Consider the following 27,705-nt stretch of genomic DNA (forward strand, 5'->3'; position numbering starts at 1 on the left):
ACTTTCTAATGTGCTTCTTTTTTAATCCTCTGCTTACTGTGATGGAATCGTAGGTTGATGCTCCAGGCTTCCCCTTGAATGAATGCCTGTGGGCTAGGCTAGAAGCTGTTTTCTTTGTGGTTCGTCTCCTGTCCAAACCCATGGGAAGCCCAAGCTCCTTTCGTTTTCATTCTTTTCTAACTCTAGTGCTTTTGAACACAGAACCTCCATCCTCCCACCACCCAAACTCCACATTCCAACCCCGTGATTTCATGGTACCTGGCATGTCTCCCCTGCCATGCCGTCAGGCCGCCTGCTGACTCTTGCAGAGGGAACAGACGGGAACATAAACTCACTGCAGAATAGCAGGACACTCTCTGTATATTTTTAAGACCAGGTATCCAGTTCCCATTTAGAGGCTGTATTTTTTTAATAGTGCCTTGAAAATTGAACAAAACACTTCTTGTTGGTCTCGTTGCTTGATAATATCATTCCCTCTGCGCAAATGTATAGAGGGAACTAGAGAATGAAAAAGATGTATTAGACCATTTCTAGCCCATTCCCACTGGTCACAATACTTTTTTCCCACAGTCTCTTCTCTGGTGCTTTTCTCTTCTAGTTTTCTCAAAGATTTGTTTTCTCCATTTCTCCTGGGGAATAATTTCTGAGTTTGAAGATGGAGAAATATATGTGAAAATATTCCTGTTTTTTGCAGCTTAAAATTCTTAGTCTTTATAACCCTTTACATTACCATAAACAGTCCCTTATCTTCCTAGGTCAAGTGTTTCAGGATGGTATTTTTTTCCTTTCCATTTATTAACTTCAGAGTTTGTTTTTCTGCTTTGCTTTCTCCCTTCATCAATCAGTCCCTAAAGCCCATTAATCATTTCTTACTGCACTGAAAATTCCTTTGCTTATTCCCATATCAGGAATCCAGAGCTGGTTAAGGTCCCTAGGTCCTGGAGGAAGCCTCAATAATAGGTACTCATTCTATGCTCACTTCTCTCTCTGTCTCAATTCTCAAGTAGGAATTATTTTTAAAATACTGTTTCTAGATTATGATCTGGGGATTTCATCACTTGAAAGCCTTTTATGTGTGTGTTTGTGATTTTGAGTGTAAGATTATATTTGTTCTCAATTACCTGAAGGATATTTTTCATATCCTCAAAGCCAGAAATCATTTGGGTCTCCTCTTGAGTTCTTGGATCAAGCACAATTCTGGACCATGGAACTATGATGTAGCATTCTGTTTTAGGGCTGCCATCTTAGGAGTTGAGAGGAAAATAGACTCTATTTGTAGGATTTGGAATACTTGGGGAAAAGGTAGTGCCAAATTTAAGTAGCCTTGGCACTCACATATCAAAAGTAGATTAGCTCTCAGAAGCTAGCATTAGGTATAAAAAAGACTTCACATGGCTTGTGGCTTCCTGGATTGGAGGACTCAATATTATAAAGATGTCAGTTCTCCCCGAAACAATCTTTAGATGCAATGTGATCCCAGTCAGCAACGTCAGCCAACCAAAGAAGAAAAAAATGAACAGGGTTTTTTATTTTTTTCCTCTTGGGACTTGACAAGATGATTCTAAAATATATTGATACATATAAAGGGCCAAGGATGAATAAAGTACTCTTGAAGAAAAAGAATGTGGAAAGCCTTGCTTTAGTAGGTCCCAAGATGTATTTTTAAAAAGCAATGTGATACTGAAACAGTTACAGACAGATAGACTAATGAGTCAGAATTGAAAGACCAGACCCTTACCAGATTCTTCTTACAGGGATCCTTGATTTATGATGGCAATGGCATTTCAAAGCAATGGGAAGAGACAGTCTTTTCAATAAATGGTGCTAGAATAATCAGATATTCATACAGGAAAAAAAGAAGAAATTAGATGCTTACTTCACACCATATGCAAAAAACTCCAGATGGATACAAACCTAAATGTGAAGAGTAAAGATAAAACTTTAAAGCGCACACATACACACACACACACATTATATATATGCATGTGTGTGTGTCTAGCTATATGTATATAGCCACATATGCACACACCACACACACACACACACACACACGCGTGCACCTTCATAACTGCAGGGTATTGAAAGATTTCTTCTATGATATGATAATCTATTATCAGAAGTTATGTATTTGATTTATAAAATTAAGTACTTATCTTTATCAAAAGATAAGATAAAGAGAAGACAGCCATACAGTAAGACAATATTTGCTCTACATGTAATTGAAGAATATTAGCATCTAGAATATGTACAGATTCTTCAATCAATAAAAGACAATCCAATCTGAGAAAAACAGGCAAAATAATTTAAATAGGCTTTTCATAGAAGAGGAGGTAAAAATAGCTAGTAATCATAAAAAGAGTCCCCAACTTCTTTAATAATCAAAGAGAAGTAAACCATAATGAGATTCTACCTCATTTCCATCGGATTAGCTAAAAATAAAAAGATTGCTAATACCAAGTGTTGATGAGGATATGGAATAACAGGAACTTGGTAGAAAGTGCATAATGTTACATACTTAGGAATAGTTCACCACATTGAAGTACTACAGCTGAAGATACATATATATACCTTATGACTCAGCAATTCTGCTCCTAGATATATACACTAAAGAATCTTGGCTCACTAAGATACCTGTATAATAATGGTCTTTTTTTCCCCGTAATTTTTTATTTTGCAAATTTTTAAACTGACTGAAAAATTGCAAAATTAATACAACGAATATGATAACATCTTAATAGATGGTAGCTAAGCAAAGCATAGTAGCTAGTAGAGAGAACATACATGGGCTTTGAAGTCAGTGATACATGGCTTGAAACTTCAACTCCACCACTTACTAGCTGTGTGACCATGGGCAAGCTAGTGAAATCTGTGAGCCTCATGTCTCTCATCTGTAAACTGGAGGTAATAATATGCCTACCATATTAGGTATTATAAGGATTAAATGCATTAATATATGTAAAACACTGGGCATAAATGCTTGCAACATAGTAGTTGCTCAGTAAATTATTGCTGCTTTTGTTGTTTTATTTTGGTGGTGGTTAAAAATGATAATGATGCATTTTATTTTCTTAGGGTCTTTTAGTTACAGCATATTACTGATACATACTCATTTTTGGTTTTTCATGATGGAATGTATTACAAAATGATTCAGGGAGAAAATAGCAATTTTTTTTTACTTTGTATTGCATTTTTTTTCTTTTCATTTTCGTATTATAACTTCAACATTAGGAAGTACAAACCAAAGGGAAAATATGACCAGGGTGCAAATGTTTTTTATAATTTAAATAATCATATAGAATTAAAATTTCCTTTTGAAGAATTGAAAACCTAAATATGATTTTATTAAAAGTAAAAGGAAACCAATGCATAGAAAATTTAAATAACCTTATTAAGAAGTAATATTAGAAATAGAATATATGTTTTCTAATTTCTAGCCCAAGATCTCATACACTAAATTATAATATCAACAATATAAACAAAAATCTTAAGGCAATAGCAGTAGCCTTTAGCGCTAATGCTAAGGCCTTCATTTCCTTAGCTACAAAATAAATTAAATTACATGAAAAACTCTCGAGGCCCCTTTAATCTCCAGTGAAATTTGATTCTATGTCTGAAGGCCTCCTCATTGCCCACCAAACCTCAGTTACCTTTTCCTCTTGGGAATTCCTCTCTGAACCCTATTCTGTATCATTCCAAACTGGTCATGATCATGTTACCACGTTATACCTTTACTTGTCTTTTCATAAACAATATCGTCTATCTCCTATTAGATCACATTCTCTTGGGGATGCAGATCTTTTCCTTTTTTTTCTTTCTTTATTTTTATTTTTTATTTTTTGAGACGGGGTCTTGCTCTGTTGCCTAGGCTAAAGTGCTATGGCATGATCTTGGTTCACTGCAGCCTCCACCTCCCAGGTTCAAAATTCTCCCACCTCAGCCTCCCAAGTAGCTGGGATTATAGGCGCACCACCACACCCAGGTAATTTTTGTATTTTTAGTAGAGACAGGGTTTCACCATGTTGGCCAGGCTGGTTCCAAATTCCTGACCTCAAGTGATCCACCCTCCTTGGCCTCGCAAAGTGTTGGGATTACGGGCATGAGCCACCACGCCTGGCTGCAGATCTTTTCTTATGTGTCTTTACATTTGTACATGTTTGAGTGCAAAAACATTTTTAATATCGTTTTTGTTTTCTGTCCCTAGTAGCACCTAGCATAGTGATTTACAGAGTAGGCCCAAAATAAAGGGATGATGATGACTGTCAGATTGTAGTTTACAAAAATATAACTAGCTCCCATAGCTATGATAACATGGGCATAGGATTCATGGGATTCTGTCTCAAAAGCAAATATGTTTGTTTTCCTTTGTTCCAGAAAGACAGCAAGAAGCGAATATTTTCTGGCATTCAACCTACAGGAATCCTCCACCTGGGCAATTACCTGGGAGCCATTGAGAACTGGGTGAGGTTACAGGATGAATATGACTCTGTATTATACAGCATTGTTGACCTACACTCCATTACTGTCCCCCAAGACCCAGCTGTCCTTCGGCAGAGCATCCTGGACATGACTGCTGTTCTTCTTGCCTGCGGCATAAACCCGGAAAAAAGCATCCTTTTCCAACAATCTCAGGTCAGCTTCTCAGATTAGAACTGAGAAAACTTTTATTTGCAGATTATTTGAGGAAAAAATGTTGAATGGTTCACACAGCCCCTGCTTGTGATTTTTAAAAAGTGTTTGAAGGTGACTTTTTCAAATGTGATTTTTTTCAGCTTAATGTTTTACTTGTGTTTATATCATTAACTATCATTATATTGTAAGAGTATTTTTCAGCTTTTCCTCTACTGTATTTGGTAAGTTTATGATGCTTCATATACCAAAGAGTTGTGTTTCATGAGTACTTTTAGCCCTGGTGTTGTTTTGCTATGCTGGGTTGCTTTCAAACTGATTACTTTGTGTTGTTGACTAATCTCCTTGTGATCAGGGATAGAAATTAGTGACCAATAGTTTTATGTAATTCCAATGTTGCTTTATTAGATGTTGTATTTGGAAGGTCTGTTGGATAATTCCCACTGTTCATTCTTTGTATAATAGTTTTTGAGAAGATTTGATAGCACAAATTGGGAAATTGGAAGACAAAGTTTCAGTGTCTTGGGTCTAAGCCAAGAAAGCCTTCATAGTAAAGCCAAAATATTTGACACATATCTTCGCTATGGATGAATCAGTTTATTCTTGGACAGGCAGGTAGTCTGGTCTAGAGACAAGGCACTCAAGATACACGCTAGAAAAAGATAAAAATTCTAACTAGATCTTGCCTTCATTATGTATCTGCTTTAACCTTAGGACAAAGCCCAGCCAAGGAATGGTATGTTATACATGCTATGGTATATGTTAACATGCATGCATATATGTAACCTTCTTTGTACATTTCTATCATTATTTTTATATATGTTTGTTATACATAAAACTTAATGTAACGATTCTTACAGAGCAGACTGTTAAAAAATATGTGATAAATGAAAAGAGTATAATGATCCCTTGGCATCCAAAGAGTGTTGGTTCCAGGACCACCAAAGCTACCAAAATCTGCAGATGCTCAAGTTCCTTATATACAATGGAATCATGTTTGCATATAACCTACACATATTCTCTCGTATACTTTAAACCATCTCTACATTACTTGTAATAACCTAATACAATATAAATGCTATGCAAATAGTTGTTATACTGTATTGTTTTTTAATTTGTATTACTTTTCTCTTGTGGTATTGTTATTTTTTGATGCCTAAATACACACTAATTTCATATATATATATTAATCTTTTAAGTTTTTAGAGATTAGGAGGGTGTATGTGCAGTTTTGTCACATGGATATGTTATGTAGTGGTGAAGTCTGAGCTTTTAGTGTCCCTGTCACCCGAATAGTGAACATTGTACTCAATAGGTGATTTTTCAACCAACATCCTCTTCCCTACTTTTGGAGTCTCTCTGTATGTCCATGTGTACCTATTGTTTAGTTCCCACTTATAAGTGAGAACATGCAGTATTTGTTTTTCTGTTTCTGAATGATTTCACTTAGGGTAATGGCCTTTATTTCATGTTGTCCTCCATGTTGCTGCAAAAGACATGATTTCATTCCTTGTTATGACTGTGTAGTATTCCATAGTGTATATATAGTGGTGCTGTTATTTTTTATTTGTTGTTTTTTCCTAATATTTTCAATCTGCTGTTTGGTTGAGTCCATGGATGCAGAACACACAAATTCAGAGGGCCAACTGTATGTTTAAAACATAAATGCAGTTATCAACTTTGTTGCCAGCTTGGAGATAATTTGATAAAGTAATAGAATCTGATCATTAAAGGGACCATAAAGGCAATTTACCTCAACTTCATTCCTTATATAGTTGGTCAGGAAGGCTTTACTTGCACATGACTTTTCAAATTCAGTGTTGGACAAATCCAGTTACTATAAAATACTTGCTTTTATTGACTGAATATCTACCTCCATATAATTTCCATTCGTTCATTTAATTTCTGCTCTGTAAAAAACACAATAAATCAACTCTGCTTCCACACAACTGCTCTTCAAATACTTGGAAAGACATTTATTATGTACCATTTGTATCTTACTCTGTAGGTCCTTACAGTATAGGTCTTTCCTTCTACAAACTAGCTGTCCCAAGGTCTCTCGCCTTCTTGGTCATCCTGTCTCAAAAGCACTCTCACCTTCTTTCTGAAAAGAACGTGCCTCAAGCTTCATATCCATTGCCAGAGTTGGAGAGCTGTTCATCATTAGAGCCACTTTTTGAGTCACCTAATGCATTTTGCAAAGCACATCATCTTCACTTCATCTAAACTGTTTTTAATACAAGCTGGCTTTTGATCTTATCAGATACTATTTCTAAAAATCATATTCCTAGCCACAAGTACCTATTTCCATACTTCTTGTGGATGAATGTCTAATCTCCACAAAGTAACCACTTGCCAGATTGCTTTTTAAAATGATCTTTAATATTAAAGACTTATTTACAACTACATCCTATACTTGCACTTTGAACTCAATCTCTCAGGAATGATTACCATATTATAATTTTTTTCTACTTTGTAAAGGATTTTAGCAGTGACCTTCATAAGCATCTAAAATTTGCAATAATTGAGATATTTTCTTCCATGTGGTACTTTGTTGTTCTAAATAGCAATTGAAAAAGTAACCCACTATATGGGAGACTTTGTAAAGAATTCCCCATAAAGGAGGGACAAAATTCACCTTCCCTTAAAATGGAACCTAATGAGCTCATTGGGTCTCGGTCAGAGAGTGGAAGGGGCAGAGTTGACTGGTGTGTGCCTGTCTTCTCCTCATAGCTTTAATGCAGTTGTAAAGCTGTTTAATAATTCATCTCTTTGCCATACCTCACTTCAGCTCCATTGTGGAGAATTTTGATAGTTTGCCAGCAAAATTTAAGGGAGGCACTCATCTTGCCTACATTATACAATTTGTCTCACAAAGGCAATATGAAAAATTTCCTCAGGTGTCTTTGTAACCTAAGATAAACTTGGTTCTTAGCCATTTCATTCTTTGACTCAGGCAACCAACCTTATTACAACTCTATGAATGGATGGATGGATGGATGGATGGGATATTTTATCAGGCTTTCTTTCCCCCTTTTTAAAAAAATGTAATTTAATTTAAAAATGTTTTTAAAAATTTATAGCAATAGAGAGAATAGTATACTGTACCCCATCACTTGTTAACATTTTGTTATTTATCTTACTGATGTTACTTTTCTTTTTTTTTTTTTTTCTTTTTTGAAATAGAGATAGGGTCTTGCTCTTTTGCCCAGCCTGGAGTGCAGTGGTGTGATCATAGCTCACTGCAGCTTCAAACTCCTGGGCTCAACATCCTCCTACATTAGCCTTCTGAGTAATAGCTGGGACTTCAGGTGTATTCCATCACACCTGGCTTTTTTTTTTTTTTTTGAGAGATGGGTCTCACAACATTGCCCAGGCTGCTATCAAACTCCTGGGCTCAAGTGATCCTCCCAACTTGGCCTTCCAAAGTGTTGGGATTATAGGAATGAGCCACTGTGCCTACTCAATGTTATTTTCTTTGTTGAAGTATTTCAAAGCAGATACTGCACATCATGGCATTCCAATTCCTAAATATTTTAGCCTGCCACTATAAATTCAGGAAATTTTCTTACATAACCATAATACTGTAATGACACCTAACAATGATCATTCCATATTATCATCTAAAACCCATATTACCCTGACTCTCCCAAAAATGTATTTTATAGTAGGCTTGTTTGAGTGAAGATCTACCAAGGTTCACATATTACATTTGATTATGGATCTTAAGTCTCTTTTCTTTATGCCTTTTAATTTGTTCATCAAACTTTATTTCCTGTAAAGTTAGTCCTGTGCTTAAAAATAATTAAAACTTAGATTTTTTATGCTTCTACTTTTTTTCTCACCTTTGATGTATTGATCAAGTTTTCTTTTGTTTTCTATAAAGTTAATTCTTTTGAACTTAAAAATCTTAGTTTTTTAGTTGCTTTCTCTTTACACTAATCTGTGTTAGCTGATGGTTAGTGACTATAAACTACTGTCCCACATAGTTGCTCATCACCATTTTCATTAATTTGAGTAGAAGCTGTGCTTATCTACTGCCCATGGATTACCTAGAAATGAACATTAGACATCAGCTCCATTAGAATGGCCATAATGCTTCAGTTTGTTCATGGATGCTGATGGAAAGGCCCTCCTCATGCCTTATCTTACAGCCATGAAGGCATGTATTGGCTTTTGCTTCTTAGAACCATTTTCAGGTAGAAGTATAAGTGAATAAACTAGTCTTCTGGAAACAGTTATTATCTTAGCCACATAACCCCATTATTTACAGAGTTCTGGTAGGTGAAAAATCATCATGGCAATGACTTAGGTTTTGTAATACAAAAGTCAATAAGCAATAACTGTCTTTTTTTCTTTTTCATTTTCTTCTTTTTTAACAGGCAATGCTAGGAAGAATTTTTTCTTTTTTCTTTATTTTAAATTGACAAATAAAAATTGCATATATTTATGGTGTACAACATGATGCTTTGAAAGGTGTATACATTGGCAAATGACTAAATCAAGCTATATAACATATCTATTACCTCACATACCTATCTTTAAGTGATTTTCAGATATACGATACATTATTATTAACTATGGTCACCATGTTGTACCAGAGATCTCTTGAACTTATTCCTCTTGTCTAACTGAAAGTTTGTGTCCTTTGACCAACATCTTCCCATTTCCTCTTGCCCCATTCTACTCTGCTTCTATGAGCTCGATTTTTTTAGATTTCACATATAAGTGAGCTTATGCAGTGTTTGTCTTTCTGTGCCTGGCTTATTTCACTTAACAAAATGCCCTCTGGGTTCATCCATGTTGTCATAACTGACAGGATTTCCTTTTTTAAGGCTGAATAGTATTCCATTGTGTGTATATACTGTATTTTCTTTTTTGGTTCATCTGTTGATGGACACTTAGGTTGATTCCATATTTTGGCTATTATGAATAGTGCTGCAATAAACATGAGAGTACAGATGTCTCTTTGACATACTGATTTTCTTTCCTTTGTATATATACCCATTAGAGGGATTGCTGATTTATATGGTAGTTCTGTTTTTAATTTTTTTGAGGAACCACCATACTGTTTTCCATAATGGCTATACTAACTTTCTCACCAACAGTGTGCATGGGTTCACTTTTCACCACATCTTTGCCAACACTTGTCATCTTGTTTTTTGTTTGTTTGTTTGAGACAGAATCTCGTTTTGTCAGTGGCACGATCTCGGCCCACTGCAACCTCTGCCTCCTGGGTTCAAGCAATTCTCCTGCCTCAGCCTCCCAAATAGTTGGGATTACAGGCGCCTGCCACCAAGCTCGGCTAATTTTTGTATTTTTACTAGAGACAGGGTTTCACCATGTTGGCCAGGCTGGTCTCGAACTCCTGACCTCAAGTGATCTGCCCACCTTAGTCTCCCAAAGCACTGGGATTACAGGCATGAGCCACCACACCTGGCTTGTTATCTTTTTAATAATAGTCATTCTAACAAGTGTGAGGTGATCAATCTGTGTAGTCCTCCATAGAGGGGATGCTGAAAAGAAGGTAATCATATTTTCAGATCTATTTTTAAAAAACATGCTTATTAGGAGACTAATTTATTTATTTATGACAGGGTCTCACTCTGTCACCCAGGTTGGAATGCAGTGGTGGAGTGATAGCTCACTGCAGCCCCAAACTCCTGGGCTCCTCAAGCAGTCCTCTTGTCACAGCCTCCCAAAGTGCTGGGAGTACAGGTGTGAGCCACTGTGCCTGGCCAGAAAACTATTTTTAAATGTGTAAGGCTGGCTGGGCATGGTGGCTCACACCTGTAATACCAGCACTTTGGGAGGCTGAGGCAGGTAGATCACTTGAGGTCAGGAGCTCCAGATCAGCCTAGGTGTAACAAGGAGAAACCATGTGTCTACAAAAAATACAAAAATTAGCCAGGCGTGGCATTGCATGCCTGTGGTCCCAGCTACTCGGGAGGGAGGCTGAGGCAGGAGAATTGCATGAACCCAGGAGGCAGAGGTGGAAGTAAGCAGAGATCACGCCACTGCCCTCCAGCCTGGACGACAGAGCAAGAACTTGTCTCAAAAAAGAAAACCACAATGTGTTAGTTTACCAAGCCATTTCATGTATATGACTTCTCTCTTAATCATCAAAATAGTCACAGGAATTAGATATTACTGTTATCTTTCACTAATGAATAAATTAAGGCATGAAGAGATTAAGTAAATTACAAATGTACTTAAAATGATCTTTGAGCAGTATCTGGTACTTAGTAAATACTCAGCATATAGAACTTTCTCATTAACTGCCTAAGGTCACCCAGCTTGTAGGTGGCAAAGCCAGGGCTTTTACAGTTTTCCCCTAAAGCACTACTTATGGAAGATGTACTTATGAGGCGGGAATCTTGTTCTGCCCCCTGCCTACGCACCGTCCTCCAGCCCTCATGTCTGTGCCTCTGGAGATGCTGGTAGAGGGGAAGTGGGGAGTTGGAGCTGACCTCAAGGATCTCATTATTTCTTACCTGAACAATTAAATTACCCTTTCGCTCCTGCCCTAGCCTTATGGTTTGGCAGTTCATTCCCCACAAGGCAGCCATAGTCACCTTTCTACTAAAAATACATCAGCATCTCTCTCCTGCCCTCAGGTAAAAATCTAAACCCAGCTTAGCTAGAAATCCCTTAAAAAATGAAGCCCCAGAGTACACTAGACCAGTGTTTCTTCTACTACACCACTAAGTTTTGCAGACCTTTTATTATCAGTTTATTTTGTGTTTGGATGATCTGATTAACTTCTACCAATGACCCTTTAAAGCTGAAGCCAAAATACTTTCTTCTGGTTTAATTTTGAGAAGATTTGATAAATCAGTCCTTAACTTACAAAACAGATAGATTAGATATTATTTATCTACATTTTTAAAAGGCTTTTTGCTAGTCCTTTATACTGGTAGGTTTATAGTGTACTTAAGCATTTAACTGATCATTAAATATGTAACAGAAAGGATAAGAATTTAGAAAACAATTTTATTTAATGTTTTGGGAGCCAATTCCAGTTACATTAGTTATACCCACCACCCCATCACACAATTATTTACAAGTAAAATTAAGAATTTTTGAAATTATGAGTTAGAGAAAAATATTATTTTATGATGTGCTTTCTTCAGCTATATTCATTGTGTTAAGCCAATTACTTACAGCTAAATTATAAAGGCTATTTTTCTGTGTGCTATTGTTGAACATCAGAAAAAGTTCTAATAATGGCTTGAAATAGGGAAAGGATTTAGCTATGTTACAATGTTGACTTTTACCAGTAATTTTCATCTCTAGTCCTTTGCATTCTTTCTCAGCAGTCTGACTGGAACAATTCAGACTTACTGAAAGATTTTTCTCATTATTTTCTTTTTCTTTCTCTCCCACTGGCCTCTAGTCATGTGCTTCCCCTAAAATATGTTCACCATATGTGTGGAATTTATAGACCCTCTCCGCTCAAAGGTGTGTGTGTGTGTGTGTGTGTGTGTGTGTTTGTGTGTGTGTGTGACAGAGAGTGAGAGAGAGAGACACGTCGTGGGAAGGGGATCATGCCTATGTGTGTGTTTGGCAGAGGTTTCCATCCCCACGCCAGAGTCAATGGTCTTTTATTTCTAGCAAACCAGCAGGCCTGAGTGCAGATCCAATCTGAGTCCTACAGCTGTCTGGGGTACAGGCCTCTACATCTTTCACTGTTACTCTGCAGATGAAAGATAAAAAGTGGAGGACCTAGCTCTAGGCACTGGATTTCTGCCAAGGCAAGGAGAAAAGGACAGTTGGGGCCACCAAATAATTGTGTTATGAGGGTCCAAAGAGACGAAGGAAAAGTGAGGGAGGAGAGGGGGATTTGCATCTCTGGAATGTGGGCTCATTCTCTAATTAGAGTTATGTTGTTTCCCAGGAAATAAAAATCAATAATGATAAAAGAAGAGAGACGATAGAGGAATTGGTTTCTGAATGATGGCCAAAGTAACTGACTACATAAATCTTGGCTTACTGTACATAAATAAAAGTTATACCTCACCAATTGTCCCTTGTCTTAGAGGTATAAAACCAAGGCCTTAAACTGGACAGAGAGTCTAGTGCTTCCCTTTATTCTGGTAATTTAGGAAACATATTTGAGTGTATTTATATTTGTTAAACTCTCAAAGTTGTTTGCTGCCAACATCAGGTGCTCTTTCAGCTCACAGTGGAAAGGGAGCAAATGTCTGCATAGATTAGTAGACTTGGAGAATATATTTGTAAAACTGGCATCACCTCCAAAGTTCCTAGGGGGAGATAAGAATCTAAATGGCCCATGGTATAAATAATAAGTTTGGAAAACTATTATATAATCAGACTCTGCATGTATTTCCTTCTCCACAGTTTCCAATAATACTACTTCCTTGCCTGGATCTATACTCCTCTGTGACATGATGAACAAGTTGCAGTACTTGTGTTACTTCTATGCTGGACATAGGAACAGGTGATAGGTTAATTATACCTTCAAGAAGAGTTATTTTCTTGCTGTCAAAACAGTAGTGAAAAAAAAAATACAGGCTTTGAAGCCAGATATACTCGGCTTGAATCTTACTGTCACTTCTTTTTGGTTGTGAGACTATGAGCAAGTGGCCCAAGCTCTCTGAACCCCATTTTTAATGTCTATAATAGCAATTTAAATAAGATAATATATTTTGTCTAGCAAATGTTAACTTTCTATCACCCTCCTCCACTATACACAATGCTCCCACCCTAGGCTCCTTGATACTGAGAAGGATTTATATAAGGGTAGAGTGGGATTAGAAGATGGAGATAAAGTTAATGACATGCCTCTTTTTATCTTCAATAATAAAGTATTTCCAGAAGAGTTTGTTGTCTAAGGTTTTTTGAGGACTTTTTAAGAAATATTTCAAACATTCATAAAAGTATGAAGATGAATGGCTGCCTTTTGAATTGCTTACCTTTTGGCATACTTGTTTCATGTGGTTTTTGTTTTTTACACATTAAACATTACCAGTATAATAGAAACTTTTCTTCTTAGCTCTAATGCCGTTTTCCTCTGTGCCTTCCCAGAGGTAACCACTATTATATTGATTTGATACTCATGATTCCCACAAATGTGTTTCTATTTGTTGCATATAATATAGCCATTAACAATCTATATTATTTGTTTTGCATGTTTTAAAACTATGTGAATGGCATCATGCTGCCCATATCCTCTTGCATCTATTTTTTGTGTACAGTGTTACATGCTTGGGATTTATTTAGTTTGACTGCTGTATAGTATTCCATTGTCTGCTTCCTTCACAGTTTATCCATTTTCCTGACAAAGGATATTTGGATTTTCTTTCCAGCTTTTTGTTACTGCAAACAGTACTACAGAGGGCATACTTTTGTCTGCCTTTTGTGCACATGTGAAAGACTTTCTTTAGTTGTATTAATATATGCCTAAGAGTATATTCAGGAGGATGTATGATATATACATCATCAGCCTCAGTGGATGATGCCCGCTTGTTCTCCAAAATGGTATTCTAACTTACATTACCACCAACAGGAACTTTCCTCGGCAAGGAAGTGTGGTAAAGCTGTTCTTTTATATTATCTCTGGAATGTGGTAAGTTTTGCTTTTCACATTTAAGACTGAGCTATGTAGATCTTACAAATTCTGTCACATTTTATTTACAATATTATTAAAAATCACATTGGTTAATACCACGGCTCTCATCAGGAATGTCTTGACATATTGGAAGCTGTCTAATGCATAATGATGGATATATGTTTTCTAAAGTTCTAATTTATGCTGGAAAGCTGAAATGTTTATAACCAATACCTTCTGTGGGTTGTTTTCCTTGAAATACCTTTGTTCCTTTGTTTCCTCTTGATGAATTTTGTTAGACTACTCTGTTAATCATTTAGAGGATATACTTTTGATTTTGTGAGGCTCTTATTCTATCTTTGTTTTTTATTTATTTCCTTTTTTTTTTTTTTTTTTTGGGGGGGACAGAGTCTCACACTGTTACCCAAGCTGGAGTGCAGTGGCATGATCTCAGCTCACTGCAACCTCTGCCTTCTGGGTTCAAGCTATTCTTGTGCCTCAGCCTCCCAAGTAGCTGGGATTACCGGCACCCACCACCATGCCAGCTAATTTTTGTATTCTTATTTAGTAGAGATGGAGTTTCGCCATGTTGGCCAGGCTAATCTCAAACTCAAGTGATCCGCCTGCCTCCTTTGTTTTTTATTTCGTTAGTTTCATCCCCTCCTCCATTTTATTTTGTTTGAAATTATGTGGTTGTGCTTTTACTAACTTCTTGAGTGGACCTCATTAATTTTCAGCCATTCTTCTTTCTAATATAAACATTTAATAGTGCAGTATAAATTTCCTTCTAAGTTCTGTTTTATCAGCATCGACAAAGTTGTGATATGTTATAGTATTTTCACTATAAATCAGTTCTAAATAATTTCCAATTTTCACCATTATTTCTTATTTGATCTATCATTTATTTAGACGTATGTGTTTAAATTTCCAAGTACAGGGCTCTTTTTTTTAACTTAACTTTTTTAAAAAATTGATTTCTAATTTCATTACATATTAATCAAAGAATATAGTCTCAATGCTTTCAGATCTCTTGTATTTTTAAAGCTTGAATTTAGCAAATGGTGAATTTTTACAAATGTTCTATTTGTGCTTGAAAATACTTTCTATTTTCTGATTCAGTGAATTTCAAACTTTTTATTGTTTATGACTATCAGTAAAAAAATTTTGAGACTTTCCCTTAAGATAGGTATATACTGTACATCATTGTATTAGTCTGTTTTCATGCTGCTGATAAAGACATACCTGAGACTGGGAAGAAAAAGAGTTTTAATTGAACTTACAGTTTTACATGGGGAGGCCTCAGAATCATGGCGGGAGGTTAAAGGCACTTCTTACACGCCAGCGGCAAGAGAAAAATGAGGAAGAAGCAAAAGTGGAAACCCCTGATAAACCTATCAGATCTGGTGAGACTTATTCACTATCAATAGCATGGGAAAGACTGGCCCTCACGATTCAATTACCTTCCCCTGGGTCCCTCCCACAACATGTGGGAATTCTGGGAGATATAATTCAAGTTGAGATTATGTGGGGACATAGCCAAACCATATCATTCCGACCCTGGCCCCTCCAAATCTCATGTCCTCACATTTCAAAACCAATCATGCCTTCCCAACAGTCCCCCAAAGTCTTAACTCATTTCAGCATTGACCCAAAATCCCCAGTCCAAAGTCTCATCTGAGACAAGGCAAGTGCCTTCTGCCTATAAGCCTGTAAAATCAAAAGCAAGCTAGTTACTTCCTAGATACAATGGAGATACAAGTCCTGGGTAAATACAGCCATTCCAAATGGGAGAAATTGGCCAAAACAAAGGGGTTACAGGGCTCATGCAAGTCCGAAATCCAGCGGGATGGTCAAATCTTAAAGCTCCAAAATGATCTCCTTTGACTCCAGGTCTCACACCCAGGTCACACTGATGCAAGAGGTGGGTTCCCATGGTCTTGAGCAGCTCCACTCCTGTGACTTTGCAAGGTACAGCCTCCCTCCTGGCTGCTTTCACAGGCTGGCATTGAGTGTCTGTGGCTTTTCTAGGCTCACAGTGCAAGCTGTCAGTGGATCTACCATTCTGGGGTCTGGAGGATGATGGCCCTCTTCTCACAGCTCCACTAGGCAGTGCCCCAGTAGGTACTCTGTGTGGGGGCTCCAACCCCACATTTCCTTTCCACAGTACCCTAGCAGAGGTTCTCCATAAGGGCCTCGCCCCTGCAGCAAACTTTTGCCTGGGCATCCAAGGCATTTCCATACATTTTCTGAAATCTAAGTGGAGGTTCCCAAACCTCAGTTCTTGACTTCTGTGCACCTGCAGGCTCAACACACATGGAAGCTGCCAAGGCTTGGGCTTCCAGCCTCTAAAGCCACTGCCAGAGCTCTATCTTGGCCCCTTTCAGCCACAGCTGGAATGGCTGGGACACAGGGTGCCAAGTCCCTAGGCTGCACACAGCACCAGTACCCTGAGCCTGGCCCACAAAACCACTTTTTCCTCCTGGGCCTCTGGACTTGTGATGGGAGGGGCTGCCATGAAGGTCTCTGACATGGCCTGGAGACATTTTCCCCACAGTCTTGAGGATTAACATTAGGCTCCTTGCTACTTATGCACATTTCTGCAGCGGGCTTAAATTTCTCCCCAGAAAATACGTTTTTCTTTTCTATCACATAGTCAGGCTGCAAATTTTCCAAACTTTTATGCTCTGCTTCCCTTATAAAACTGGATGCCTTTAACAGTACCCAAGTCACTTTTTGAATGCTTTGTTGCTTAGAAATTTCTTCTGCCAGATATCCTAAATCATCTTTCTCAAGTTCAAAGTTCCACAAATCTCTAGGGCAGGTGCAAAATGCTGCCAGTCTCTTTGCTAAAACATAACAAGTCACCTTTGCTCCAGGTCCCAACAAGTTCCTCATCTCCATCTGAGACCACCTCAGTCTGGACATTACTGTCCATATCACTATCAGCATTTTGGGCAAAGCCATTCAACAAGTCTCCAGGAAGTTTCAAACTCTCCCTCATCTTCCTGTCTTCTTCTGAGCCCTCCAAACTGTTCCAATCTCTGCCTGTTACCCAGTTCCAAAGTCACTTCCACATTTTCAGGTATCTTTTCAACAATGCCCCACTCTACTGGTACCAATTTACTGTATTAGTCTGTTCTCAGGATGCTGATAAAGACATACCTGAGACTGGGAAGAAAAGAGGTTTACTTGGACTTAAAGTTCCACATGGCTGGGGAAGCCTCAGAATCATGGCAGGAGGCAGAAGGCACTTCTTACATGGAGGTGGCAAGAGAAAAATGAGGAGGAAGCGAAAGTGGAAACCTCTGATAAACCCATCAGATCTTGTGAGACTTATTCACGATCATGAGAATAGCACGGGAAACACCGGTCCCCATGATTCAGTTACCTCCCTTTGGGTCCCTCCCACAGCACATGGGAATTCTGGGAGATACAATTCAAGTTGAGATTATATGGGGACAGAGCCAAACCATATCAATCATATAACTTTTCTATAAAGCAAAAATTTAAAAGATGGGATTAAAAATGAATATAAGTAAAAGTCCTTTTTTTAAAAAAAAAAAAAATTTGCTGTGCTTCAGGAGACAGTCTCACACAGCTTCTGAGAATCAGAAATCTCATTTTGGAAACCACTGTTTTAATTGCTCATCTCCAGTGGCCACCACGCTATCTTTGTAAGTTCAAGTAAATATTCAGAATCAGGAGACTACCATAGGTTATGTTTGGTACTGGTCTACTTAAAAGGGCATAGAACAAGAACCTTAGCTTGCCAGCAAGGTAGCTTCTCTAAACAAGAGTCCTTACTAGAGCAGTCCCTGCAGCAGTATGCAGCTAGCTCCAGGAGGTATCTTGTCTCCAGGTATACACATAGGTCTAGGAACTATTTTTTCTCCAGCTCAAATGCAAGGAGATGAGATCTACATTAGTGGGTGGTACGATCTCCCTTACCAAAGAAGCTTCATTTTTCCACAAGAGCCAATATCTATTTTTACATTTCATGTATAGGCTTTGTGGTCACTGAAAGAGATGTACCAGTTACCACAGTCACTCTACTCAGGAAAGCCTAAACTAAGACTTTCTCTTGGGTATTTATAGTTCTCTAAGCCTAGATGTACTTTACCAGCTGGGGATTATTTTTATCATAAGCGATGTTGCCTAGCAGTGTTGTTAACACATACTGTTTTATCTGGTAAATACAGACCTAGGTTGTTGATCCAGAGTCAGAGTCTCATAGAGCAGGTGAAAGTGTTTTGTTAACCTGCTCACTCAGTTGGCTACTAGATTCCATTAACTAATAGAATCTGTTAGATCAGTCATGTTGCTGCTCTTTTGATTCCCTGCTACCATTTCTGTACTTACAAACAGAGCAATAACCTGTGAATACTTTAATGCTGTAAAAATAACTATGAGGAATTAGTTTCTCCCTAAGGAAGAAGGTAGCATCCAACTTCCCGATCCTAAATATGTAGTTTCATGAGACTATGTTCCTTTATTTTTTCAATCTTCTATCTCTATCTTCCTTAAGTGGGTCAATTTCTACTGATCTGTCTTTTCATTCAGTGACTTTTCTGTCCTCCCAATCTGTGTTTAAGACTTTATAATGATATTATTTCAGATATTATATGTTTTTATTCTAGTATGTTTATTTGCTCTTTATTATTGGTTTAAAAATTTATCTGCTGAGATTTTCTGCTTATTCATTTCAGGAATATTTTCATTTGTATCTTTAAGCATAGTTGTAATAATCACTTCAAAATTTTTGGTCATTAAATACACCTGGAACATCTCATGTTTGGTCTCCATTGACTGCCTTTTTTCTTAAGAATGAATTACCTATTTTGTAATATGGCTAATAATTTTGGCTAGTATCTTGAATATTTTAAATGACAAATTGAAGAGATTCTAAATTCTTTTGTATTCCTCAGAAGAATATCTTTAAAAAGAAAAAAACTGTTGTTTTGTTTAGCAGGCTCAAACCCCAAATTGTTTTTCTAGTAGTAAGCAATAATTGAAATATTTTGCCAGTTGTTTTAGCCATTGTTGGACAGCTTGGAGGTGGCCCCATGCATGTGGAATTCAGGGATTGGCCAGATATTTGGGTAGAGTTAATACATAGAATATAAGGCTATACCACTCTGCCTCTTTATTTAGAAATCTCTCTGCTTATTTTCCAGGCATTATGGTCACCCAAACTTTGTCCTGTCATTCTTCAAGCCAGTAAGAATGCAGGTTTCTATCATATTTAGATGCTTTTTAGGTCTCCAACTGAAGACTGCCCACAAACAGAAAGTCACAAAACAGGACACTTTTTCAGTGTTATCCTTTTTGTGAAAGAGTAAACTACACCCCTAGTTTCTGCCTGTTTTCAATGTTCTCCAATGCCTTCAGGCCGTTGATTTTTATATTTACTCAGAGTTTACACTTGCTATGTGTGTTAGAATTTATCCAATAGGAGCTTGCTATCAACTGAGTTGTATCCCTCAAAATTCATACGTTGCTCCCTTAACTCCCAATGTAACTGTATCTAGAGATAGGGTCTTTAGGAAGTAATTAAGGTTAAATTATGTCCTAAGGATGGAGCTCTAATCTGATAGGTCTGTGACCTTATAAGAAGAGAGAAAGATCTCTCTCTTTCTCTCTCTTTCTGCCTACAATGTGAGGTTATAGCATGAAGGCAGCCATCAGTAAGCCAGGAAGAGTAGAAGGGAGCACTCACTAGAACCCAACCATGCAGGCCCCTTCATCTCAGACTTCTAGTCATCAGAACTGTGAGAAAATTAATTCCTGTTATTTCAGGAGTCCAGTCTATGGTACTTTGTTATGGCAGCCCAAGAAGACTGATACCAAGCCAAGTAGCCATTACTAGAAGTGAAAGCCTTGTTTTTAGATTGGAATGGAAAACTTAATATTGTTAATATGTTATATCTTTTAAACTTTTAAGTTCAGGAGTACAAGTGCAGGTTTGTTACATAGGTAAACTTGTGTCTTGGGGGTTTGGTGTACAGATTATTTCATCACCCAGGTATTAAGCCTTGTACCCATTAGTTATTTTTCTTGATCCTCTTCCTCCTCCCACCCTCCACCCTTTGAAAGGCCCCACTGTGTGTGGTTCTCCTCAATGTGTCCATGTGCTCTTATCATTTAGCCCCCACATATAAGTAAGAACATGCAGTATTTGGTTTTCTGTTCCTTTGCTAAGGATAATGGCCTCCAGCTCGATCCATCTTGCTGCAAAGGACATGATCTCTATTTTTTTATATTGATCTATAGACTCCTCACAATCACAATGAAAATTTCAACATATATTTTTATATAAACTGACACACTGAATCTGAAATGTATAAGACCATGCAAAGTACTTAGAATACTCAAAACACCTTTGAAAAAGAAAACACAACTAGAGGACTTATACTGCCTTTCGAAGCTTACTATACAGCTATAATAATTGAGAGTGTGGTATGGACATAAGAATAGACTTACAGGTCACTGAAAAGAAATAGGGAATCAAGAAGTAGACCCACATATATGTGGTCAAATATTTTCAATGAAGGGTTCAAAGGAGTTCAGTGGGGAAAAGATAGTCTTTTCAGCAAAGGACGTTAGGTATCCAACTAGATGTCCATGTGAGGGAGAACATGAACCTTGACTCTCACCTGATAGCATTCGCAAAAAAGATCAACTTAAAACCACCATAGACTTAAATGTAAAATCTAAAGCTATGAAACTTCTGAAAGAAAATATGGGGAAAATTTTCCAGGCCTTGAGGATAGGCCAAGATTTCTTAATAGTACACAAAATCACTTAATATTAGAGAAACTATTGATAACATTTGGTTTCATCAAAAGATAAAGCCTCTGTTCTTCAAAAATGCCATTAAGAAAATGAAAAGGTAACCCATAAAGTGGGAACAAATATTCACAGTACATATATCTGGCAAGGCTTTTATCCAGCTGTATAAAAAACTCTTATCTCAGTAATAAGGAGAGAACCTAATTTTTTTCTTTTTTCTTTTCTTTTTTTTTTTCTGAGATGGAGTTTTGCTCTGCATCCAGGCTGGAGTACAGTGGCAGGATTTCGGCTCACTGAAACCTCCGCCTCCCAGGTTCAAACAATCCTCCTGCCTCAGCCTCCAGAGTAGCTGGGGTTACAGGCACCCACAACCATGCCTGGCTAATTTTTGTATTGCTAGTAGAGACGGGGTTTCACCATGTTGACCAGGCTGGTCTTGAACTTCTGACCTCAAGTGATCCTCCTGCCTCAGCCTCCCAAACTGCTGGGATTACAGGCATGAGCCACCGTGCCCAGCCATGCTAATATTTTAAATAGTCACTATATTTGAGTAGACATTTCACAAACAAAGATAACAAATGGGGCCAGGCACAGTGGCTCACGCCTGTAATCCCAACACTTTCAGAGGCCGAGGCAGGCAGATCATGAGGTCAGGAGTTCAAGACCAGCCTAACCAATATGGTGAAACCATGTCTCTACTAAAAACACAAAATTTAACCGGACTTGGTGGTGTGCATTGTAGTCCCAGCTACTCGGGAGGCTGAGGCAGGAGAATCACTTTAACCCAGGAGGCGGAGGTTTCAGTCAGCTGAGATCGTGCCACTGACTCCAGCCTGGGTGACAGTGCAAGACTCCATCTCAAAAATAATAATAATAATAATAATAGTAACAAATGGCTAATAAGCACATGAAAAGTTCAACATCATAGTCATCAGAAAAAAAACCATAGTAAGATACCAGTTCACTCACTTGGATGACCAAACTTAAAAATACTGTTAATACTATGCTTTGATAAGTATGCTGAGAAACTGGAATTTTACATTGCTAGTAACATTGCTAGTAACACTATATTTTACACTGCTAGTAACACTATAAAATGATAAATCTACCTTAGAGAACAGTTTGTCAAAGTTAAACGTATACTTACTACATGACCCAGCAATTCTACTCCTAGGTATTTACCCAAAAGACTTTACCAATAATCTACAAAAGACTTGTACAAAACATGCTGAGTATTAAAGCCAAGCATAAGGGTTTATGTTGTATAATTTCATTTAAATGATATAGAATAAGCCAAACCAATCCACAGTAACAAAACTGATCAGTGGTTTCCAAGAGCAAAGGGTACAAAGGGACATGAGAGAACTTTTTTGGGGGAATTGAAATTTTCTGTATCTTGATTGGTGTGTTGGTTACACATGTATATAGATTTGTCAGAATTCATTGAACAGCTAAAATGAGTGCATCTTATTGTTTATAAAGTATGCCTCACTAGGCTTAATTTACTATATATAAATATATATATTTAGTCTATATTATATATAGTCTATAGTCTAAGTCTACAAATATATAGACTATATATGTGGACTAAATATATACTATAAAAATGTATAATGTTTAAATGAATAGGCTCATAGGATGTTGTTATATGAACCAAAAGAAAGAAGGAAAGCCCATGGAACTGCGTAGTGTAGGGAACACTGCAGGTAGTTTAGTGCAGCTGAAGAATTGGTATGGGCCAGGCGTGGTGGCTCATGCCTGTAATCCCAGCACTTTGGGAGGCCAAAGCAGGCAGATCACTTGAGCTCAGGAGTTCAAGACCAGCCTGGGCTACATGGCAAAACCCCGTCTGTACTAAAATTACAAAAAAAAAAAAAAAAAAAAAAAATAACCAGGTGTGGTGGCACTTGCCTGTAATCCCGGCTACTTGGTGGGGCTGAGGCAGGAGAATTGCTTGAGCCTGGGAGGTCCAGGCTACAGTGAACCGAGGTCACACCACTGCACTCCAGCCTGGGCAACAGAGAAACAGAGAGAGAGACCCATCTCAAAAAAAAAAAAAAAAAAAAAAAAGTATGGTATGAGATTTTCATCTGATCTTTGAATCATGGATTCACAATGCAACCAAGAAACAGCCAGCTCAAGAGGTTTATTCCATAAACTAATTATTTGATTTGTTGATGTATCATGTTCCCTATACTGATAGTTCATTTGTTTTCATTATCAACTGCTTTTCTTTAATCCCCCAAAATTCTCCTCCAATCTATAACTGTCGGCTATTTCCTTTCAGATTTTCTTTCTCCTTTCAGATTTTCCTCCTTCCTTCCTTCTTTTCTTCCTTCCTTCCTTCTTTCCTTCTTTCCTTCCTTCCTTCTTTCTTTCTCCTTCCTTCCTTCCTTCCTTCCTTCCTTCCTTCCTTCCTTCCTTCCTTCCTTCCTTCCTTCCTTCCTTCCTTCCTTCCTTCCTTCCTTCCTTCCTTCCTTCCTCCCTCCCTCCCTCCCTCCCTCCCTCCCTCCCCTGCCTCCTCCTCCTCCTTCTTCTTCTCCCTTTCTCCCTCTCTCCCTTTCTCCCTTCCTCCCTTCCTCCCTTCCTCCCTTCCTCCCTTCCTCCCTTCCTCCCTTCCTCCCTTCCTCCCTTCCTCCCTTCCTCCCTTCCTCCCTTCCTCCCTTCCTCCCTTCCTCCCTTCCTTCCTTCCTTCCTTCCTCCTTCCTTCCTTCCTTCCTTCCTTCCTTCCTTCCTTCCTGTCTTTCTTGCCTTTCTTGCTTTTCTTCTCTGTTTTTTTGGCGGGGGGTGGGGGCGGGGGACAGAATCTCCCTCTATTGCCGAGGCTGGAGTACAGTGGCATGATCTCGATTCACTACAACCTCCGCCTCCTGGGTTCAAGTGACTCTTATGCCTCAGCCTCCCAAGTAGCTGGGACTATAGGTGCGTGCCACCGTGTCCAGCTAACCTTTTTGTACCACCATGCCTGACTAGCTATTTTGTATTTTCAGTAGAGACAGGGTTTTGCCATGCTGGCCAGGCTGGTCTTGAACGCCTGACCTCAAATAATCCACTTGCCTTGGTTTCCCAAAGCGCTGGGATTACAGGCGTGAGCCACCATGCCCGGCCACCTCTCAGATTTTTTTCTAGCCATTTTGTTTCTCTCTAATTCTAAATTTGTATTTCCAGCTATCTTCTAGACATCTCTATGTGAATATCTTCAAAGTCTCAAGTTCAGCGTATCTGAAACCAGACCTTTCTTTTTTGCCTCAAACCAGCCCTTCCATCTGACTTTTAAAAACAATTTATTGAAACAAAACTCACATAACATGAAATTTGCCATTTTTTCCAACTTGAGAAATATGTTTCATCTATATTTTTACATAGCTTTTTAAAAATTTTTGAAATTTATAAAACACATTAAATTTATCATCTTAACCATTTATAAGTATACAGTTCTGTAATGTTTATTCACATTGTTGAACAACCAATCTCCAGAACTTTTTCATCTTGCAAAACTGAAAATTCTATACCCATTAAACAATAACACATTCCCCTCTTTCCCCGCCCAGTTTCTGGCAACTCCCACTTTACCTTTTGTTTCTATGAGTTTGACTACTCAAATGTATACCTCATACAGATAAATCATACAATATTGGCCTTTTTGTGGCTGGCTTATTTCATTTAGTATAATGTCCTCCAGGTTCATTCATATTGTAGCGTGTGTCAGAATTTTCTTACTTTATAAGGCTGAATAATGTTACATCATATGTTTATGCCACATTTCAATTATCTAGTCATCTTATAATGGACATTTGGGCTGCTTCCATCTTTCAGCTATTGTGAATGATGCTGTTACGGGCATGAGTGTACAAATATTCTTTGAGACCCTGCTTTCAATTCTTATGTATATATACGAGAAATGGAACTGCTGAATCATATGGTAATTCTATTTTTAATTTTCTGAGGGATCGCTGTGCTATTTTCCATAGCAGCTGCACCATTTTACATTCCAATCAACAGTGTACAAGAGTTCTAGTTACTCCATATCGTCACCACACTTACTATTTTCTGGGAGCTTTATAGATATATAGATATAGATATATGTGTGTGTGTGTATATATATATATATATATCAGCCATCCTAGTGGATATGAGGTAATATCACATTATGGTTTTGATGTGCATTTCCCTAATTATTAGTAAGATTGGGCATCTCTTTCATGTGTTTATTGGCCATTTGTGTATGTTCTTTGGAGAAATGTCTATTCAAATCCTTTGCCCATTTTTCAATCGAGTTGATGTTCTGTTTTGTTTTTGCTGTTGATTTGTAGGAGTCCTTTATTTTAAATTTTAAATTTAATAATAATTATTTTTATTTAATAATTTATAATTAAATTATAAATAATTTATTTAATATTATTATTAAATAATAATTATTATTATTTGATATGGGGTATCTCTCTGTTGCTCAGGCTGGAGTGCAGTGGTGTTATCATAGCTCACTGCAGTCTTGACCACCCGGGCTCAAGCCATTCTTCTGCCTCAGCCTCCTGAGTAGCTGGGACTATAGGTACATGCCTCTATGCTTAGCTAATTAAAAAAAAAAATTGGTGGGGGGTGATAGAGATGGGGCCTTCTTGTGTTGCCTAGGCTAGTCTTAAATTCCTGGGCTGAAACAATCCTCCTGCCTTGGCCTCCCAAGTGCTGGCATTAGTGGGGTGAGCCACCGCACCTGGCCTTAAGAGTTCTTTGTATAATCTGGATGTTAACTGCTTGTCAGACATATGATTTGCAAATATTTTTCTCCCATTTTATAGGTTGCCATTTTACTCCGTTGACTGGGTCTCTTGATGGAGAGAAGTTTTAAATTTTGATGTAGCTCAAAAAACTTTTATTATTTTGTTGGACCTGAGTTCCTGGGGCTATCAAATATATCCATATAGAAATTTTAAATAAAATCTTACTGAAAAGATAGGTTTGATAAAATATCAACTGTCTGCCATCAAGTTCTCTACAGGTCAGTTCTCTTATTTTTTGTCATGGTAGCTAAGTTTGGGGATGTACTAGTGGTAGATTATTATTGTTCCCAATTATTCATTTTTATTTCTTTTAAGAGCAGAGATTATCAAACTTTCTGTGAAAGGATAGATAGTAAACATGTTAGACTTTGCAGGCAACACGTAGTCTCTGTCGCCACTGCCATTGCTCCTATCTCTTCCCTGTCTTCTTTTTCTATTTCTTCCTCTCCTCTTTCTCCTCCTCCTCCTCCATGTTTCCTCTTCTTTTTAAAAAAAAAATTTGATTACTCTTACGAAATGCAAACACCATTCTTAGTGCATGGGTGGAACAGAAACAGTCCACAGGACAGATTTGACCTGGGAGCAGTAGTTTGCTGACTCCTGCTTGGGAGGATTGTATGTCCTCGCCCACTGCCTTGTGACTTCTCCTGTGGGAGAGTCATCTCTTTCTACCCCACTGATGTTGGACTTGTCCATGTGGTTTACTTTAGCCAGTGGAAAGTGAGTGGGCATGATGTACACCATGTCCAGGAAGAATCTTTAAGAGCCATTGCATGTTTGCTCTAGCTCTCTTGCTCTTTTTCCTTCTGACATGAGAACAGAATGTTCAGATAGGGGCTATTTGTTCAATTTGGATCCTGAAATGAAAAGATCTATAAAGAAGAATTAGAGCCAATCTATAGGTACCAATATGTCATGTGAAAGAGGAAAAAACAATTTCTGTAAGCCACTTAAATTTGGGGGCTGTCTGTTACGCTGTATAGCCTATCATAATCTGATGAATATATTGTTACAGGCAAACACACACGCAAGCACAATAGGCAATAGAATTTACATAGAGGTGAGTTTTAAGTCAAGAACAGCCTGACAGAAGCTGCTTATTTAACTTTGGAAGTATTAGACTAAGAAAAAGTATAGAGAACTCCAAATGTGTACGGACAGATTTATTGGCATAGTACTGAAAAGGGGAAGACCAGTTGAAGAGAGTGAGCTTATACAGAGATTCTTTAATTGAAATCAGAACTCCAAAGTTCCTCTTAAGGGGATTTGTCATGGGGATAATAAGAGTCTAATAAAAATAACTCAGCATAAATTGCTAGTTTCCAAGAGGAAGCAATAAATGAGAATTTCTGAGTCTAAATAGTCATCCAAGTGTTCTAAGTAAAACTTACAGGACCCAATTCCTAGGAAGATAACATTTACATGTGAAAAAGTAAAATCTTAAGGGACACAGAGATTTGATCCAGGATTTACTGAGCCAGCTAATTGCTTGAATCAGTTGATTGATACCTAGCAGGTATATCTTTCAGAATCATGCTGTCTATCCTGCACTCTTTCTGTTAAATATTTTTGAAATTTAAAAAATATTAAAAATTAGCCCATCTCAAAAACTTCAAAAATACAGCGAGGGCCGGGTGCGGTGGCTCACGCCTGTAATCCCAGCACTTTGGGAGGCTGAGGCGGGTGGATCATTTGAGGTCAGGAGTTTAAGATCAGCCTGGCCAACATGGTGAAACCCCATCTCTACTAAAAATACAAAAATTAGCTGGGTGGTAGTGGCATCCGTCTGTAATCCCAGCTACTTAGGACGGGTGAGGCAGGAGAATGCTTGAGCCTGGGAAGCTGGAGGTTGCAAATCGCACCACTACATTCTAGCCTGGGTGACAGAGTGAGACCTTGTCTCAGAAAAAAACAAAACAAAAAAAAATTACAGCGAGA

General features: G+C 37.9%; 1 protein-coding gene across 4 annotated transcripts in view; it reads left to right on the forward strand.

Moving 5' to 3' along the window:
* The window catches only part of WARS2 (tryptophanyl tRNA synthetase 2, mitochondrial), a 121,485-nt gene that overhangs the window by 63,320 nt on the left and 30,460 nt on the right, over positions 1–27,705 (forward strand). For all 4 annotated transcript variants that reach the window (XR_004058878.1, XM_030936576.1, XM_030936578.1 and 1 more), the window contains exon 2: positions 4,372–4,629. Coding sequence is in view for 3 of the 4 variants with exons in the window: in XM_030936576.1 (XP_030792436.1) it covers positions 4,372–4,629 (258 nt within the window). In the remaining variant the exon portion in view is untranslated. The remainder of the gene's footprint in view (positions 1–4,371; positions 4,630–27,705) is intronic.

This window comes from Rhinopithecus roxellana, chromosome 8 (assembly GCF_007565055.1).
Source record: "Rhinopithecus roxellana isolate Shanxi Qingling chromosome 8, ASM756505v1, whole genome shotgun sequence".
NCBI lineage: Eukaryota > Metazoa > Chordata > Mammalia > Primates > Cercopithecidae > Rhinopithecus > Rhinopithecus roxellana.